Source organism: Sinohyriopsis cumingii, chromosome 7, assembly GCF_028554795.1.
Source record: "Sinohyriopsis cumingii isolate HCF-2022 chromosome 7, ASM2855479v2, whole genome shotgun sequence".
NCBI classification, from domain to species: domain Eukaryota; kingdom Metazoa; phylum Mollusca; class Bivalvia; order Unionida; family Unionidae; genus Sinohyriopsis; species Sinohyriopsis cumingii.
In genome coordinates, this window is record NC_142967.1 from 43,832,534 (window position 1) to 43,852,244 (window position 19,711).

Here is a 19,711-nt window from a genome sequence, read left to right on the forward strand (position 1 = left end):
ACAAAAAAGGTTGATAGCAAGTGCTCCAATCACTTTGCTATCAATATTTTTCACACCTCAAATTTACATCATTAAGCATTGTTTCAAGTCATTAAAAAACATCTAATATGCAAATATATAATGAGTAATAGAAAAGGTCTAAAAGTACAATTACAAAACCGGAATAGCAACTCAAAATTCTGGCAGCATTAAATTCTGATCATTGTAATTACTACATGGGGAGTGAGGACAAAATGCTATAATTATTTCTGATTGAAACATCAGCAAATACTAGTGAAATTTAAAACAAACAAAACAAAACAACAAACAAACAAGAAAATTGTTGACAGCATGAAACCCTGATTCTGGCAAATGCTATTGATCAATCAGCTATCATTCAATACCGTAAATCCCTAATGACATCGGAAGCAAACAAATTTTTTAAATTTAAATTTGCAGAAAGCATGAAATTCAAGGTGTATCTGGTGCAATTATTAACACAGCTGTGATGCCAACCTATTAAATGAATTGGTAAAGAAGAATACCATTTGTGCTCATTTATAACCATGCCCAACTACAAACAATGTAGAACCCAAACTGCTGTTGTATAATGCACCAACAAATCATGGTCCATGCTCTTTGTTCTAATTCGGATTTCAAAGTAATAACAATATTAAACCTTGACTGCATATTATGCACTAAACGTCTCAAATTGTTTTCCCTCAAACTGAGATTTTTTATTATCATATTTACTGTGTAGTTTGTGACAATGAATTCTTGATAGAATCTTGTTCTTATAAGAGTCTTTATTGATATCTTTTAAATACTGAGGATTTCCTCTAATTTGAGGAATTCTCAACTCTTTTCTTTCCATGAATAACCACAGGAATGGTAAGCAAATTGTTCATGTTAATATAACCACACCTCTCCTGCATCCCCCATGCTGGAAACAAATCTACAGTACAAGGTAATTCTTCTGAAAAGTACAATGATTTGTCAACATGCATAACTTTTTCTGATAATAATATGTGCTAAGTTTCAAAGCAAGCCACTAAAAACAACCAGTGTACTGCAAAAGAACTGATATGTTCTGTCAGACATTTTCACATCCGGTTGTAGGTTAAAATGAGTAATAAAATTCACAAAAGTCTTTGAATTACAAAGATTTGTAAATATATGCATCATTGAGAGATGACCAAAACATGTACATAGTTTGAAAGTGATTTATATAAATAAAACTGCAAGGCAAACTGCTGGACTAATTGTGCTAATGAGATGGTGCCATGCACTGCATCAAATTCCAAGACAAAAAAGGGCAACAACTCCACAATAACTTACTAGGAGCAAAGTGGTTTGCTGATATGAACATCTTCAGGTGCAGACGATAACATTTACTATGTTTTATGGTAATTAATTATTAAAAAAACGCTGAACTTCCTGTACCAACATGGTTGTGCCATAAAATATATTACGGTAAAAGATTAAAAACAAAAGAACTCTAAACAACATTGTAGGAATGATTAATCAATATGTGCATGTTCAGGTATGAATGTAGCATTTATCAAATATCAGAGCAAACCATTAAAAACTGAGGGACATACTGGGCCAATGAGATTGTCACAAATTGCATTAAGCTACAAAGAAAAAAAGAGCAATAGTCTAACAAAAATTGCAGGAGCAAAGTGATCTGTCAATATGTGCATCTTTGTGTCATGTCCATAAAATTTACCAAGTTTCATGGCAATCCATCAGACACAGCAGGATGTTCTCGAATAAACTATTTTTGATTTATAATGATTCATTCAGTGCTATCAAGGATTTCAGGAAATATCTGCAAATGAAACAAAAGAACTATGACTGGCACATTACATGCCCACCCTGTGTTAAATAAGTGTTTATGTAGGCACTGGTTGGAAATGGTTTACTCTGGAGATTACTAACCAACAGGTCTCAATGACCTTGACCTATGGTAAACATGGTCTTGAACTAAACCTAATTTGCAGAAACAATTCTTTTCTTTTCAGACTTACCATGACCTTGACCTCTTAACCTCAGACCTCAGAATCTAAGGGTTGCTTTATTAGCCTTAGTTCAAGGCATTCACAAAGTTTAGTCAAGGAACTTAGTTGGAAACAAACATTATTCTGCAAGCCTTCTACAAACTTTCATGAAAGTATGTGGTCTAGAACTAAAGTTATTGCAAAAACCAATTTCTTCTTATAATCATTATGGGACCACTCTGGTGGCCTAGTGGTTATAGCGTCCACCTTGGAAGTGGAAGATAACGGGTTTGAACCCTGGCCAAGTCATATCAAAGACTTACAAAAATGGTACTGACAGCTACCTTGCTAGGCGCTCAGTATTAAGAGGTCATTGTTAGGACTGGTTGGCCTGATGTCATGATACTAAATGTCTGCGACATGATGCTCCAATGCTAGACATGACGTTAAAAATTCAAATCACACGCGCACTTATAATCATTTTATCATAATCTTTGATACTTTGACAATCTGAAATCAATAGTGCTGCTCTTTATTCCAAATTTAGTAACTGTAGATGATGGATGACTGAAGTTATTGCGCTGAAATGGAACTTTGTAAAACTTTGTTCTTGACCGTCCAAATCATTGGGGCAAGCATGTTGTAGAATGAATTTTTTTGCTTCATAATGATTAATGTGAAGCATTATGAAAATTTATCAAAGTATTTTGGAAATACCAATAAATTAAAAAAACTAAACCATAGTGCAAGTTTTCTATGAATGGGACCTTGAACCAAGATAAGGGGGCATGCAAGCATATCAAAGAATGAAATTAATCACCCATGCAACAGAGAAATCTAGCTTATTTGCTAACCTTACTTTAGTTATCTCAGTCTGCTTGTCTCAGTCCAGTCATCTATGTGTCCATGCATTGAGAACTAATTTAAAAAAGAAACCCTTCTGCTTGACAGAGTTGTTATAGGATCAAACAATGACAACAACAGATATATAACAAAAAGAACTTCACTCATAAAGCAACTTAAGTTCTCTCCAACTCTGATAGCACACTATATAAAACATTCTGAGAAAGACAGACACGCACATACACACAAAGTCAATCTATCTGGTAGAGCTCATAAAGGAAAGTGAATCGTATAACCCACAACTGCAAAGACCATCTGTGCTAATCACAAGAATAACCTATTTGAATCCTCACTGACAGGCCCTAAAACACCATCAACTTTATGAAACACTTTATGGTTTAAAAATATATTGCACTTTGGGGTACAGGGAGCTGAGTGGAGAAACATCAAGTGGGGTGAAAGCAAGATTGTGACTAAATTTAGAATATTCCAAGTTTAACAAAAGACAAGGACGGTGATGACATAAGAAACACAAGCAATGAAAAGCCCAGAATGTACACAAACCCCATATTCCCAGATACGTGTACTGTATCTATCAATATTATAAGAACAAACATCCCAGTGATTTGTGTGACCTGACCATACATTCTACCTTGCCCACATATCCCATGAGGATGTTCCTGTGCCAAATGAGAAATGGATTTTTACAGGCACCAGTTGGAGAAAGAAAGATGTATACCTTAATGAACAAAGGGTATGAAAACATACTTGCCCAAGTTGACTTATAAACATATCACACAAAACTTAAGCCTGAGAAAATATTTATGCTAGAAACTAACAGAAAACACTGTTCCAGACACACAGGCTAAACATATTACTGCCTAAAAAAATCTGAACTCTCAGGAGCTAACACATAGCTGGCAACAACCAGAAATGTGCTGTCAAACCTGTGTTCTTCAAACTTTGCCTAACACCCCCAATCCCCCCCTCCAGTTGAATCAAATATAATAATTCAATTACAAATAAGAACTCATGCACTTACAAATCAGAGTGGTTCAATCATCAGTTCTACATACTATTCAACAAAAAGATTTCCATTTAGCATATCAGTGTACTAGTAACAGTAACACTTGTCATATTTCCATTTAGCATATCAGTGTACTAGTAACAGTGACACTTGTCATATTTCCATTTAGCATATCAGTGTACTAGTAACAGTGACACTTGTCATATTTCCATTTAGCATATCAGTGTACTAGTAACAGTGACACTTGTCATATTTCCATTTAGCATATCAGTGTACTAGTAACAGTAACACTTGTCATACTTCCATTTAGCATATCAGTGTACTAGTAACAGTGACACTTGTCATATTTCCATTTAGCATATCAGTGTACTAGTAACAGTGACACTTGTCATATTTCCAGGACAGAAAATATAAAATTGAATGAAAATAGTGAATTAGAATCCTTCTTAGTCATTACACACATCGTTAGAACTGTGTATCCAGTACTGCAATGTACCACTGGTTACCATATAACTATTTCCAAATTAGAACTGATGAAAGTTAGAAGTTATCCATATAAAAATATTAATCACTTATTGTTCTTTTCATATGACAATCATTGATTTATTGTGATGAAACACAATATCAGAAGTTTTTATGCTCCTATTTTCTCTTGAGTATAACTAGTGTTCTTTTGGTTGAGATATGAACCCACTGCCCTCATTAACATATTTGTATTAATGTACAGTGTTTACAAACAAGAACACTTTGCTCCTGATGCTAACTGTGCAATACATCGAACACATAACAATTATGGGGCCCTGAGTGGCCAAGGTCTAAAGCGCTCTCCGTTACAGATCACTGCCATCTCACCTCTGTCAGCGTGGGTGCGAGTCTCAAATTCGGCTAATGTGGATATGTGAGAAAGCTTGCCAGTAGCTTCTCGTGGGTCGGTGGTTCTTTCTGGGGTTTTCCCGGGTTCTTCCTCCACCATTTATACTGGCCACCATGTATAGCCTATCATATGCTGAAAAATGGCGTTAAACCCTACAACAACAACAACAACAACAAAACAATTATAACTTCTTTTCTTTTCTTCTTCTTTTCCTTTCTAGGAGCGACATATATAGCCATATTCTACTTAGATAATTATTCAGAATTTTATAAAAGAGTATAATGCCTTATGTAAAGTGAGAAACAATACAAGTATCTGATTAATCTTTTGTGTTTAGAAATCTGCTCACTATATTGCAAAAGTGTGGGGTTAGTTTAACTTGAATGTAAAAAAAAAACTGGGTAAGAAAAATAATCTATGTCAGTGTTTCTACCAAGACAAAGAAACCCCATTTGTGAGGTTACATTATTTTTTTTCTCCCCACATGGTCCTGGCAGGTGGGGAGACAAATAATGCAGTCCTTGACTGGGATTTCTTTATCTTGGCGCAAACCCCACCACAGACTCTATAAGTCTTAGTTCCATACTAATTTGCTAAGTATGATGAGTTCATGAAGTCGTTTTGGAAATGAATGCCAAAAAATACCCAAAAATCTTTAACCAACCTTCATCAACTGTTGAAGCTGATTCAATTGAAAAAAGGGACTGCTGTTCTTGTTTCCCACTATAACTGGCAAATATTGAAGGAGTGATCTGTCAATATGTCCTTCAACAAGTCATGTTCATAGTACTGACCAAATTCCATGACAATATATAAAAATTCCTGACAGACAACTGCTATTAATAATATTGTCCGATGCTACAATACAAAATCTTCCTATGAAAACCTGCAAGATAAAAGTGAATTGTTGATGTGCATCGCTTCAGGCGATTCCATGTTTGATGACAATCCATCAAAAATAGCAGAACTAGTTGTGCTAACAAGTGTCTGACAGGTGAAGAGACATGACGATTACCATATTTAAAATGGTTTCCATGTGTTTAATTTTAAAACTTCAAAGTGACTCGTCATCCTTCCACTGTCTCCACTTCCAGTGAAAAGAAATGACATTGCCTGAAGTATCATAATGTAAAGCTAGGATAGGCACTGTATTCTTGAAACTCCACCACCTGACTGCATACTCAAACTCAAATTTGTATAGTTTGCAATACACATACTAGTCAAAGCTGTCCTAACAGTCACCTATACATAGTGGTCACCTGGTCACAATGGCCATTCAAACTCCCCCTCCCCCCATTCAAATTTCCTAGATGAATGTCATGCCTGTAGTTGTCACTCACTTCCTGTGATCTGTGGCTAGGTGTTCCTTAACCAAACAATGGTTTCTCCCTGCCTTAAGTGATCATTAGAGCATGTCTACAGAGACCACTCTCTCTTCCAAACCAAGCATCTGCTTCATGAGGAAGGCATAGCTCTGACAAAGGAATATCATGTGAATCAATGAGCAACATTTCTTATCTTGCATGTACTGACCATACTCTGCTCACATTTTCAATGTAACTCAATGGTGCCAATATGTTAAATTCAAACGTGAGGCAGTTGTTATAATTAGGGTGGAGGGTTGAAGATATTCATCTGCTGGATGATGTTGTTGTGTTATCGCAGCAGAAACTGAAGTCACCTCTTGTGCCAATGTGAGAGATATAGTTTGATTCATCTATAAACTGCCACACTGCAGGCATCTTAGTGATGATATTATGAATTAAAGCTATAACTGATGAAAAAAGTTCATGTGTAAGAAGAGATAAGAGTTACATCCCTTTTCATTAGAGTCATGGGTCATACAATATTTAAAATTTCTCCTTAAAGTTTCCGTTCATTGGCCACAAAGAATGGCTATATATGGATTCTTTTGATTCCCTGTCAACAGAGGCCTCTCAATAAGCCGACTGTCTTTTGATCTTGGCAAGGTGAACAATTCAGATGTTTGTTTTTGAAGTGTGAACAGGTGTTTTCAAGTCAATCTTATATAAGATGGAAGATCAAACCTGTTTTACTGTCTGCTGTCGGTCAGTAACAGAATTATGTTGTTGCCATGGCACAAAAGACAATCTAAATCAGTAATTATTATAAGTCGGTGACGATTTACTTTTTTAGGATGGATGAAAGTGAGCAGGATACAGTAATCTTGTGCGGAACAGAAATTTTGGAAGAGAACAACATATATGCATATTCCTTGATTCCTTTATTAGTGCTCATAAAACACTCCTGATAACAACAACAACAACAATAATAATAATAATAATATGCAGTGCAAGATATTTATTAAAAAAACAATTTTAAAAGGTGAACTTGTGTATAGCATTAAAGTCACCTGTCCCAAACATTACTGAGAGGTCTGAATGTAATTAAAAAACAGTAGATTTTAAATTAGCAATACATTTAGATAATGATACATTAAATTTATTTCATAAAAATGTAACAAACATAAAACCTATTAAGCTAATATTAAGACTGAGTGGGCACTAAATTTATGAAGGTTCGTAAATATGGAACCAGATTTGGGTAAATGCTATTCACTGTTTAGGGTGTATTGCAAAGACAAGTAAAGGTGGAAAGTATTGATGTAGTAAATGTGGAAATATTGAACAGAGGAATTCTGGAAAATGTAACTTTGTTACTAAATTATATTGACAGTGGGGGTGATAAAATTGAGTCCAAGTATCTCTTTTCAACAATTAAGGTCGCTTTATGTCACAAGCCTGGTGCTAAGACCAGTCTGCGATCAACCAATACATTTGTAGATCCCTTCTGCGGACACTCAACGGAACATAAAAATATATGTCAAAAAATGGCAGGCTAATTTAGAATAGTCATGTTGCCCCAAGAAGTTACCTTTCTGCAACCATCCTGTTTTTCACTTAAAATGAAACAAAGCTAAGGTGTCATCAATTTCAAGTCAACACAAAAAAGGAAAGCTGGTGAGTCTAACGACATGAGGCCTTATCTCCACTAAAAGATAATGTTATTTGCGGAGCATGCAGAAATGCTCCCAGGATTTTATCATAAGGGGTATCTCCCCCTTGTCACCAAAATAAAGGGAAGCAGAAGAAAGGGGGAGAGGAACAGACTTAGTTAAATATTTACCTAACACTTAAATATCAATCTCTCTTTTTTCCTGCTCCACTCTGACAGGGCTCTATCAAAGTCAAAATTTTCAAAGGGATTCAAAGTTGGACTTGAGCGTATCAGCCCCAGATGCCTGCATATCATGCATGGCTTGGTGTGTCATGTAAGAGCTGATGTCCTAAAATTCAAACAGCTGATTTCTGATGTAAATGGGTTACTGTTCCCACAACTTTTTCCAATATCATAGAGCAAATCTCCTTTCTTGGAGCTGTGCTGTAACCTGTACTCTGACAACTAAGAATCCTTAAACTTTGCTGCATATTCTGGTTTCCTTTTTTGTGGCACATCGAACTTGGCATATGACATTACTGTTGAAATATGGTCCTCTGTTTCACGAGAAACTCCACTACTTTCTTCTTTCTCCCATTTACATTGCAAATTTCTGCCATCACTGACTTGAAGTCCACTTTCCACATTTCTGCCACCACTAATTTGACGTTTAAAATAATCAGAAATTTTAAAGCGTGCCATGGCTGTTTTCACTTTTCAGAAATGAACCAAAGTTTGTGCATGCTGATACGAAAAGGAACGCGTATCAACTGCAGAACGCCTCTAGGACACACGTTTTGGCTATAAGTGATTAGCAGGATTTCCAATTTTCTTTTTGTATTAACCTGCATATGCATACTTTGGAATGGAAGAGTTATGTTGATAACAAAATATCCTTACTTTTGAAATTATATTAAGATTTCTATTTGTTCAATTTAACATAACAAGAATAAAATCTGTGAATTTGTACATACTGTGCATGATTTACATACCCTGGGAGCATGTTTGCACATGTACCTATGCAACACTAACAATCTGACATATCTGAACTAATTTGCAGCCGTTCTCACACATCACCGCTTTCCAAGTGTCTGAATATGAACAAATCTGGCAGGATTCATGCACCCTGGGAGGACGTTTGCACATGTACCAATGCAACATCGACAAACAAACTCGAATTAAAATCAAAACTGAGATATTGTGCAGAAATGAAAATGAACGAGTTTGACAACAAAATAATGACATAAAATTCTGTTAATCAATGCCAAAATCAAGCTGTCGACAAAATCAGCTGAAATCCAATCACAAATAAATGAGCTGCATGGTAATGAAAGTAGATGGAGCTGTCAATCAGGGGCTATAACTCTGCTAAATGATGAGGGAACATAATGCTACAATGAAACTTAGCTGAGGCCTCATCAGTATCTGAGTCCCTGGGTGGCCGAATCCCACCTTTACAGAAAAATCTGAGATAGTATTACATGGATTATTTAGACAGCTACATGGCGTTCATGTATCCCTTTTCAAGAAAAATACACAGAACATGCAATCTATTAGAACTTGCTTTCAACCAATTATATCTAAATGGGTTAAAGATAGATCTTGCAAAGTTGTGTCTGGAACAGTCAAAATCAATTTTTTAAACAAGCTTGTTTAAGCAATTTCTCTTCCTTTTTATTTTTTATATGTGCAGTCATGCAAAAAGCGAAGTAGGTTTGAACTGGCTATTTGGCACACACATGAGCATAAGGGTAAAAGGTGGAGGTTATTTTTGTTTGTTTTGTTTAACGGACCGTTTATTTTCGTACTGAGACCACTCTTTATTCCAAATGCCCATCTTATCCTACTTTTTACAAAGGTTCATCTGTCTGTTTGCAGTTCATACTGGTTTGCCTTAGATCTGAGACCAAAAAGTCTAAAATCTGGACACAAAATTGGATTCCGACCTAAGGCGAATTTTGGGTAGAAAAAAAATTGGGTCCAAAAAATGAGGTTTTTCACTCTATATTTTGTAGTGCAACATATATTCCAGATTATATGTTATCATTGTAGAGCTACATCTGTCTACCTTTCTACAATACCACCCACTTTAGTGTATCATACATGACTTTGACGCTACACAGCTCGGCAGTAGGCTACTACCTCCTGCCACTTAAACTCATCACCAGGGGTTAATGTGTTAAGTAAGTATAAGTGCAGAGAAGCGATTATGAAGAATATGAAGGAAATGATTTGGTGAGAGCAAAATTAGGTGGAAAAGTGTACCCAGCCAGGATCATCAAAATTACTGTATCTTTATCTTGGTCATTCGTGATTATTTCAGTGGAAGTTATATGTATATTTTATTGGTTTTTATGTCAACATATTAGTTTTAACCAAACTAATGATACATGATTTTGTTCAGACCTAATTTAAAATTGCTTTTCGAATTTTTGAAATTCACCAAGCATTATCACACACCCCCTTTTGATCTTGATACCAGACACGGTACTACATCTACGATAGGAATTGAGATGTTCAATATTGTTTTCTTTTTCATGACATCACTATTTCTATGATATGATGTAATTTGGTAATTTAAAACAAAAACAAAACTAAAATAGTTAATGTGTCAAATTGTACACAATACAGGTGCAAATAACAACGTGATGAAACTGGAAGCAACTACACACAACATGCGGAGTCGGAATGGATGCATTAGTGACATACTAAGGGCCTATACCACACAAGTCTGACATTTTATCAATATAAAATGGCAAAAGTTTCTGAAAGCACAAAATAACCATTATCTGTGCTCTATGTATCTATATAAATATATATATATATATATATATATATATATATATATATATATATATATATATATATATATATACATACACATATATATATATATACATATATAAAAGGTTATTTAGTGTAACAATGTAGTCAAAAAATTGGGGCATATTTTATTGATTAAAACATCCAACTCCTGTGACTATACCTATGGCTAGCCAGCTTCAATTAAAATACAACTAGTGACAAAATTCTCCAATAATATAAATGCTCAGTAAGTTGTGTATTATGTGTAAGGGATTAAATAACTTTTGAGTTGGATCATAATTATTTCAGTAGATAAAGTGGGGTACAATAATAATGTGCTAAAAGCTGAAGACAATGTTGATAAGAGGTTTTCTGTAAGTAACTAACTTTACCTTTCTTTCAGATCAGACAGCAGAAAAGTAAAATTATTAGGGGATGAAGTTTGTGGGTTAAGGAGAAAAATTTGAAAACTGGTTGATCCTTAGCGGCCAAGATGGAAGAGACATTAAATTGTGACTGCTGCAGCAATGTTAAAGATCCAAACAGTAATCGGATGGAACAGCTTAAGTTGCAGATGGAGACATTCAGTAGTGACAGTGGGCAGGAGTTGATTAAATTATTGGCCCTGAACATTTTCCCAAAAGATTTATCTGACAGGTCAGTCTCTGGGAAAAAGATTGGTCAAGTCAGGAGAAACCCCAGTGGAAAGACAGCCCTTGATGATGAAATATGCTTCAACAGTTGATTGCACACAACTGCCCCAATATCTCTTGAAAAAGTTTCAAAGAAAAATTAAAAAACACACGAAAAGTGTTGCTAAGCATAAAATAAAGAATATCACTTGTCACTTTACATGTTCTTTGTTGCATATTAGAAATTTATCTGAAATTAAATACCATTTTTAAGATAATATGTTGCACTTTATACTGTTTTTAAAACAAAAACAAATCTAAGGTTATTTTATGATTCAGGATGAAATAGGTATTTGTAAGTTTGTCAGATAATGAATTTTTTTATAGGAACTGTTCAAGAAGTCATGAATCATTCATGAGAAACTTTGTTCATCATAGTTCATGAATATGTTCATGCACTTGTTCAAGAATGATGATGACCCAATTTGTGAACTTTTATGAACTGTTCATAAATTCAGTTTGTCAATATTTCATGAACTGTTCAAGAACAGTTTGTGAAGTGTTGATTCATGAACAGTTTGCGAATTCATAATTTTATGAACTGACCATTTTCATTTCATGCACATTCATAAATAGTTCATGAACCTTTTGATGAACTTTCATGAATGGTTCATGAACCAGGTTCATGAACCATTCAAGAACAGTTCATGCCAGTTCATGAATTATTCATGATCATTTTGTAGGGGTAGCTTTTGGACCATGAGACCTCTGAGTGCTTCCAAGACATTAATTATTGCCTCCTTCAGGATTCTCTTGACTTCTCTATATCAATGGTCCAAGTTTTTTTTTAAAAAGTTGAACATTTTGTAATGCTAGGGTCTTTGCATGTCTCCAACTTTGAAAATTAGTATGTTTTTCATCTCAGTGGTTTCTCTTGACTAACCAAATTATCTTTAATATCAAGCGATCATTATCCTTCCCAAAATCACTCTGCCACTTATATTATCATCAGTTTGTATGGTTTATGGAACACTGAACAATCATCAATTGTAAAGCTTATGGAACACTGAACAATCATCAATTGTAAAGCTTATGGAACACTGAACAATCATCAACTGTAAAGTTTATGGAACACTGAACAATCATCAATTGTAAAGTTTATGGAACATTGAACAATCATCAATTGTAAAGCTTATGGAACACTAAACAATCATCAATTGTAAAGTTTATGGAACACTGAACAATCATCAATTGTAAAGCTTATGGAACACTGAACAATCATCAATTGTAAAGCTTATGGAACACTGAACAATCATCAATTGTAAAGCTTATGGAACACTGAACAATCATCAATTGTAAAGTTTATGGAACACTAAACAATCATCAATTGTAAAGCTTATGGAACACTGAACAATCATCAATTGTAAAGCTTATGGAACACTGAACAATCATCAATTGTAAAGCTTATGGAACACTGAACAATCATCAATTGTAAAGCTTATGGAACACTGAACAATCATCAATTGTAAAGTTTATGGAACACTAAACAATCATCAATTGTAAAGCTTATGGAACACTGAACAATCATCAGTTGTAAAGTTTATGGAACACTGAACAATCATCAATTGTAAAGTTTATGGAACACTAAACAATCATCAGTTGTAAAGTTTATGGAACACTGAACAATCATCAATTGTAAAGTTTATGGAACACTGAACAATCATCAGTTGTAAAGTTTATGGAACACTGAACATCATCAATTGTAAAGTTTATGGAACACTGAACAATCATCAATTGTAAAGCTTATGGAACACTGAACAATCATCAATTGTAAAGCTTATGGAACACTGAACAATCATCAGTTGTAAAGTTTATGGAACACTGAACAATCATCAATTGTAAAGTTTATGGAACACTGAACAATCATCAATTGTAAAGTTTATGGAACACTGAACAATCATCAATTGTAAAGTTTATGGAACACTGAACAATCATCAATTGTAAAGTTTATGGAACACTGAACAATCATCAGTTTGTATGGTTTATGGAACACTGAACAATCATCAATTGTAAAGCTTATGGAAGACTGAAAAATGGTTAGATGGATTTTAGGAACAACAAAAAATCATCAATTGTACCTTGTGTCTTCCAACATATGTTTTTGCTTGGGTTGAACTTCATGTCGCTCAAAAAATTCAAAGAACAGTAGATGTCGGCTCAATTTATGTTTCCTTTCACCCCAATGACATCACAATTGAAGCACATCATCACATAATGCAAAACTACTTCTCATGGGGATACTTTTCATCTAATTAATAAATCAATATAACTGGAAATATTCTTTTTAAGCTGTGCCTGGTAATTATAACATTTAAGAACTCATGTTTGCAAGTCATATAATTTCACACAATTTCATACACTTATTTAGAAATTTCTATTTTGCATATGTTTTATGCAGCTTGTTTGGTTTTAGAATTATACAATGTCAACTAATGTTTGGATTAACCCTCATACTGTTTCAGTTTTGATGCTTATGACCTCTACTTCCAAGTTTTCCTAAGTTAAAAATTTAAAAGGTCACCTGGACTCTCTGGCCCTGTGATGAGTATCCTGGAGCTAAAATTATGGGTCCTACCACTAAGAAAATACCATGAAAGCTGCATCACTATGACTTTCAAGATTCTGAACAAGCACCTCTGGAGACTAAATCCAAGTCATCAGTGTATTTTCAGCTTCAGAGAAAATATTCCTAAACCTCGGGTTAATTTTTACTTTCATATCTAACCTTGTTAATTTCTGGTCTTGATCTCAGGCATGAATATTTTACAATGATAAATTTTAATTTACTCTCAGACTTTTCTTTTTTTATCAACCTGATAATAATGGATATCTAAATCAGACTGATAATTTCTGATCAACAATTCTCTTTGATAATTTCTGATCAATGACTCTGATAATTTCTTATCAACAACTCACTTTGATAATTTCTGATCAACGACTTTGATAATTTCGGATCAATGACTCTTTGATAATTTCTTATCAACAACTCACTTTGATAATTTCTGATCAACGACTCACTTTGATAATTTCTGATCAATGACTCACTTTGACAATTTCTGACCAATTACTCTCTTTGATAATTTCTGATCAACGACTCACTTTGACAATTTCTGACCAGTTACTCTCTTTGATAATTTCTGATCGTTCGAGTCCAGCCTCGGCTAACGTTGGTACGTGAGAAAGCCTGCCAGTAGCTTCTCGTGGGTCGGTGGTTCTTCCCTGGGTTTTCCAGGGTTCTTCCTCCACCAATTATACTGGCCGCCATGTATAGCCTATCTTGTGCTGAAAATGGCATTAAACCCTACAACAACAACAACAACAACAACAATTTCTGATCAACGACTCACTTTGACAATTTCTGACCAATTACTCACTTTGATAATTTCTGACCAATTACTCTCTTTGATAATTTCTGATCAACGACTCACTTTGACAATTTCTGACCAATTACTCTTTCATAATTTCTGATCAACGACTCACTTTGACAATTTCTGACCAATTACTCTTTGATAATTTCTGATCAACGACTCACTTTGACAATTTCTGACCAATTACTCTCTTTGATAATTTCTGATCAACGTCTCACTTTGACAATTTCTGACCAATTACTCTCTTTGATAATTTCTGATCAACGACTCACTTTGACAATTTCTGACCAGTTACTCTCTTTGATAATTTCTGATCAACGACTCACTTTGACAATTTCTGACCAATTACTCACTTTGATAATTTCTGACCAATTACTCTCTTTGATAATTTCTGATCAATGACTCACTTTGACAATTTCTGACCAATTACTCTCTTTGATAATTTCTGATCAACGACTCACTTCAATAATTTTCCTCTGGCTCAATCCTACCTTGATAATTTCTGATATTAGCCCTTCGAGTGATGCTGCCTGTAGATGATGCTTCTCGTTCCATATGACAATCTGACCCAGTGCCATCAGCTCAATGAAACTGTCCTCGGGGGAATGTACTTGTAGAATGGTGTTTGCATTGGTCGTATCCTGAAACACTGAAAATTCAAAGAGACCAAATTTAAAGATTTGTGCACTCCATCTCTCTATTCTTTGATAACACAAAATGTTCACAAAAATCTGCAACTTTATCATTTCATCAGTGATGATGTCACTTCAGCGGTAGTGACACAGGACTTAACAACCGCTGTGACCCTGACCTCCAACCTTTAAACCCCTTTGTTCCTTTGCTAATTTACGACAAATCTGATAATAGTATAGTAAGTACACATGATATAGCCTCATGACACAGCTTTAAAGAAAGACCTGAAAAACTAAGCACTTCATGACCTTGATCTTCGATGCCAGGGTCAATCACCCCAAAAGATGTGACTTGTACACTGGTGAATCTAGTTAGAGGTCTAATGCCTAAACACAGACACTAGAAGAACCAACCACTGTCACCCTGACCTTTGACCTTTAAACCCGATACAGACACTAGAAGAAACAAACCCTGTGACCCTGACCTTTGACCACCACACCTATAGTGATATTTATATCCAATTTAGACATCTTTGATGTCAATTCATCCATGGAAATAATAGTAGGTACTGTCAAACCCAAACACTATAATCAACTGATCATCCACCTAAAATTTAAAGTGCTCTCTGTGATCCTGAGCTTTGAGCTAATTGGTGATTATTTTCTATACGTATACCCTCCCACAATTCTGACAAGTTATTGCTCTTTAAAAGAAACTTGAACCAAAATCTGATATGTGCATCATCACATGGAATAAAAAAAGGACTGACCTTTGGTCAATTGGACCAATCTGGCCTAATCGGGCCCCAAGCTCACAGGCAGCCTGTGCATTAGTAAAAATTTTAAAAAATATATCTATCTTGAGAAAGTAATTTTTAAAGTGATGGAAGAAAATCTTGAGTTCAATATCATACAAAAATTGTTTAAAAGTTTATTTCCAAATGCTGTGCTCACAGGGGACCCAGCGCGTTAAGTCCAGTGGGCCCCACCAAAATGATCCAAATCAGGCCCCACGTTTGCTAAGGCTGGTACTGCATAAAAACCTTAACAGCAATCCACAACATTATTCATAAGATTTTGTCTTACACAGCAGTTAGCTACAGGATGTTAGGGCCATTAACTCTAACATAAATTGCAAGAGCAAAGACCCTTATTGACAGGAAGTTCATGTTCATCCACTCAGGTCTGTGATACTGCATGCATTCAAGTGATTCTGAAGACCTGCAAGTCAGAAAGGGCAACAACCTGGGGAAAAAAAATGACCTGACGGTAGGCACATTTCAGGTGGTACCCATATTACCGACCAGGTTTCATGGCATCAAAAACTGCATACTTGAAATGAGAATATGTCATAAACTGCATTATGCTTAAAGACAAAATGAGCAATCAGTCAAATAAATATTGCAGGGCAAACTGATCTGTAGAACATTCAGGTAATGGCTATTATGTTTTATAAAGTTTATGGCAATCCGTCAAAAACTGCAGGATTAATGGTGCTAATCAGAATGCAACAAAACAAAAACATTGATTACTCAAACAAGAAATGCAGGACAAGCTGCATGGCAGAAGAACAGTTAGATAGATGGGTGGATATTGAGACAGGAGGATTACTGTGTGTGCATGTGATTTGGATTTTTAACATAGCTTTAATAATTTTTCAGTCATATCGCTACGATGTCTGCAGTGTTTCATGTAGCATGACGTCCCACCCAGTCACATTATCCTGACACCAGGCCAACCAGTCCTTACACTAATCTCTTAATGCTAATTGCCAAGTGAGGCAGCTGCAAATACCATGTTTAAAAGTCTCTGGTATGGCTCAGCTGGGGTACAAACCTGGGACCTCCCACATGTGAGGCAGACACTCTAACCACTTAGGCTACTGGAGTGGTCAAGAGGATTAGTAGATAAACCACTGCTGTATATGAAATGATAACACTCATGTACAAGTCAGGTCCAACTGCAAATGAAACAGGCTCTGATCTGCTGTTGTATCATGTGCCAGCAAATCACTGTCTATACTGTTTCTCCTACTGAATACTCCTAACAAACTGCATTTCTGAGGGGCTGTTCAGGTGAATATCCAAAATAAGATTACCATGGCAGGCATTTCTGGGTGAATATCCAAAATAAGATTACCATGGCAGGCATTTCTGGGTGAATATCAAAAATAAGATTACCATGGCAGGCATTTCTGAGGGGTGGTTTTGGCGAATACCCAAAATAAGATTACCATGACAGGCATGTCTGAAGGGCGGTTAGGGTGTATATCCGAAATGAGATTACCATGAAGGGCATTTCTGATGAGCAGTTTGGGTGTATATCCAAAATAAGACTACCACGGAGGGCATTTCTGATGAGCAGTTTGGGTGTATATCCAAAATAAGATTACCATGGAGGGCATTTCTGATGAGCAGTTTGGGTGTATATCCAAAATAAGATTACCATGGAGGGCATTTCTGATGAGCAGTTTGGGTGTATATCCAAAATAAGATTACCATGGAGGGCATTTCTGATGAGCAGTTTGGGTGTATATCAAAAATAAGATTACCATGGAGGGCATTTCTGATGAGCAGTTTGGGTGTATATCAAAAATAAGATTACCATGGAGGGCATTTCTGATGAGCAGTTTGGGTGTATATCCAAAAAAAGATTACCATGGAGGGCATTTCTGATGAGCAGTTTGGGTGTATATCCAACATAAGATTACCATGGAGGGCATTTCTGATGAGCAGTTTGGGTGTATATCCAACATAAGATTACCATGGAGGGCATTTCTGATGAACAGTTTGGGTGTATATCCAAAATGAGATTACCATTGAGGGCATTTAGAAATGACATAAAACATTATTCAGCATAAAATCCATTATTTAAGTCTGATATAATTTTGTTTTTCACAAAAAATGCAGCTTGAATATTCCTTGAAGTATTCACTGCTGTTGCAATTATGCTGTCTTAGAAACAGCCGAGAGCCTGAAGTAAGTGACTTGAGCACACTAATTTGTGCAGTGTAATCTGGATCAAACCACTGCAAAATGCATGCAAAAGCTGAAAAACCAAGTGTTTCAAGTAAGGCTGAGGTCAGTAGTTTTTTGCAGGTTAAACTGGGTAAAGTACAAACTTCATTGTGACTTCAAAAAAATAGTTTAATTTTGACAAGCTATAGAGCACACACAGAACGTTAATTCCACAACGAACTTCATTAAGCCTAATATCTAAATCATACAGACATTATTTTTTTTCTTCTTTTATTATTCTCTTAAGTCTCATTCTCATTTGAATTAAGATAATTCCATCCATACTTGTGTTCAAGTCAGACCCAACAGCAAACCGCATAGACCCACCACTGCTAGCATACAATACAACAGCAGATTTACGTCTATGTTGCTTTTTTTGACTAATGCACTGAAGAAAACAACATACACCCTGATCCATGAATGAAATCTGAAACAGCAATACAGGATGCATTTCATTTTGCAGTGGATTCGACTTAACCATGGATATAAATGTGTGTATATATATATATATATATATATATATATATATATATATATATATATATATATATATATATATATATGGTATTTTATTCACTATCCATGTGTGTGTATATATATATATATATATATATATATATATATATATATATATATATATATATATATATATATATATGGTATTTTATTCACTATCCATTTTGTGTTTACATTAAGAAACAAAAAGAACTGCAACATCCTTTAATTTTAGTCAGACTGGCAGAAAAATTACCAAAAATGCCATCATAAATGCTCCTGTGTTACAAAATGATTTAGAATGAAACTAGGATGCCTATTCACGGCAGTTTAAAAACCATTTACATTCTGAACAATAGTTTCAGTTCATTTACTTCACATAGATCATTGGGAGTAATGTAATAAATTATTGATGCTTGATTAAACTAAAGCTGTAGATAAATTTCCCTGATTATTGATTGAAAAGTATGATATAAATTTCTGTGAGGTCTAATTACAATAAGCTGTTGAATTTTCGTGATCACTGATTAAAGTATAAGATGAAGATAAATTTCTGTGAGGTCTAATTACAAGATGTGGTTAAATTTCTGATTAATGATGAAACTATACAATGAAGATAAATTTCTGTGATTAATGGTCAACTATACAATGAAGTTAAATTGCTGTATTTTATTGATTAAACTATATGATGTAGGTAAATTTTTGTGAAGTTGGATTAAAATATATGATGTAGTTAATTTTCTGTGATTATTAAATAAACTATATGATGAAGATAAATTGCTGTAATTATTGATTAAACTGTATGGTTCTCGTGAGTCAGTGGTTCTTTCCGGGGTTTTCCCGGGTTCTTCCTCCACCATTAATACTGGCCGCCTTGTATAGCCTATCGTGTGCTGAAAAATGGCGTTAAACCCCACTACAACAACAACAACAATCTATATGGTGCAGATATTTTGCTGTAATTATTGATTAAACTATATGACTGAGATAAATATATGATTATTAATTAAACTATATGTAG

General features: G+C 34.9%; 1 protein-coding gene across 1 annotated transcript in view; it reads right to left on the reverse strand.

The window, feature by feature from the left end:
• The window catches only part of LOC149795118 (1-phosphatidylinositol 4,5-bisphosphate phosphodiesterase epsilon-1-like), a 289,076-nt gene that overhangs the window by 189,162 nt on the left and 80,203 nt on the right, over window positions 1-19,711 (reverse strand). The window contains exon 5 of the mRNA XM_089963758.1: window positions 15,038-15,187. Coding sequence (XP_089819884.1) covers window positions 15,038-15,187 — 150 coding nt within the window. The remainder of the gene's footprint in view (window positions 1-15,037; window positions 15,188-19,711) is intronic.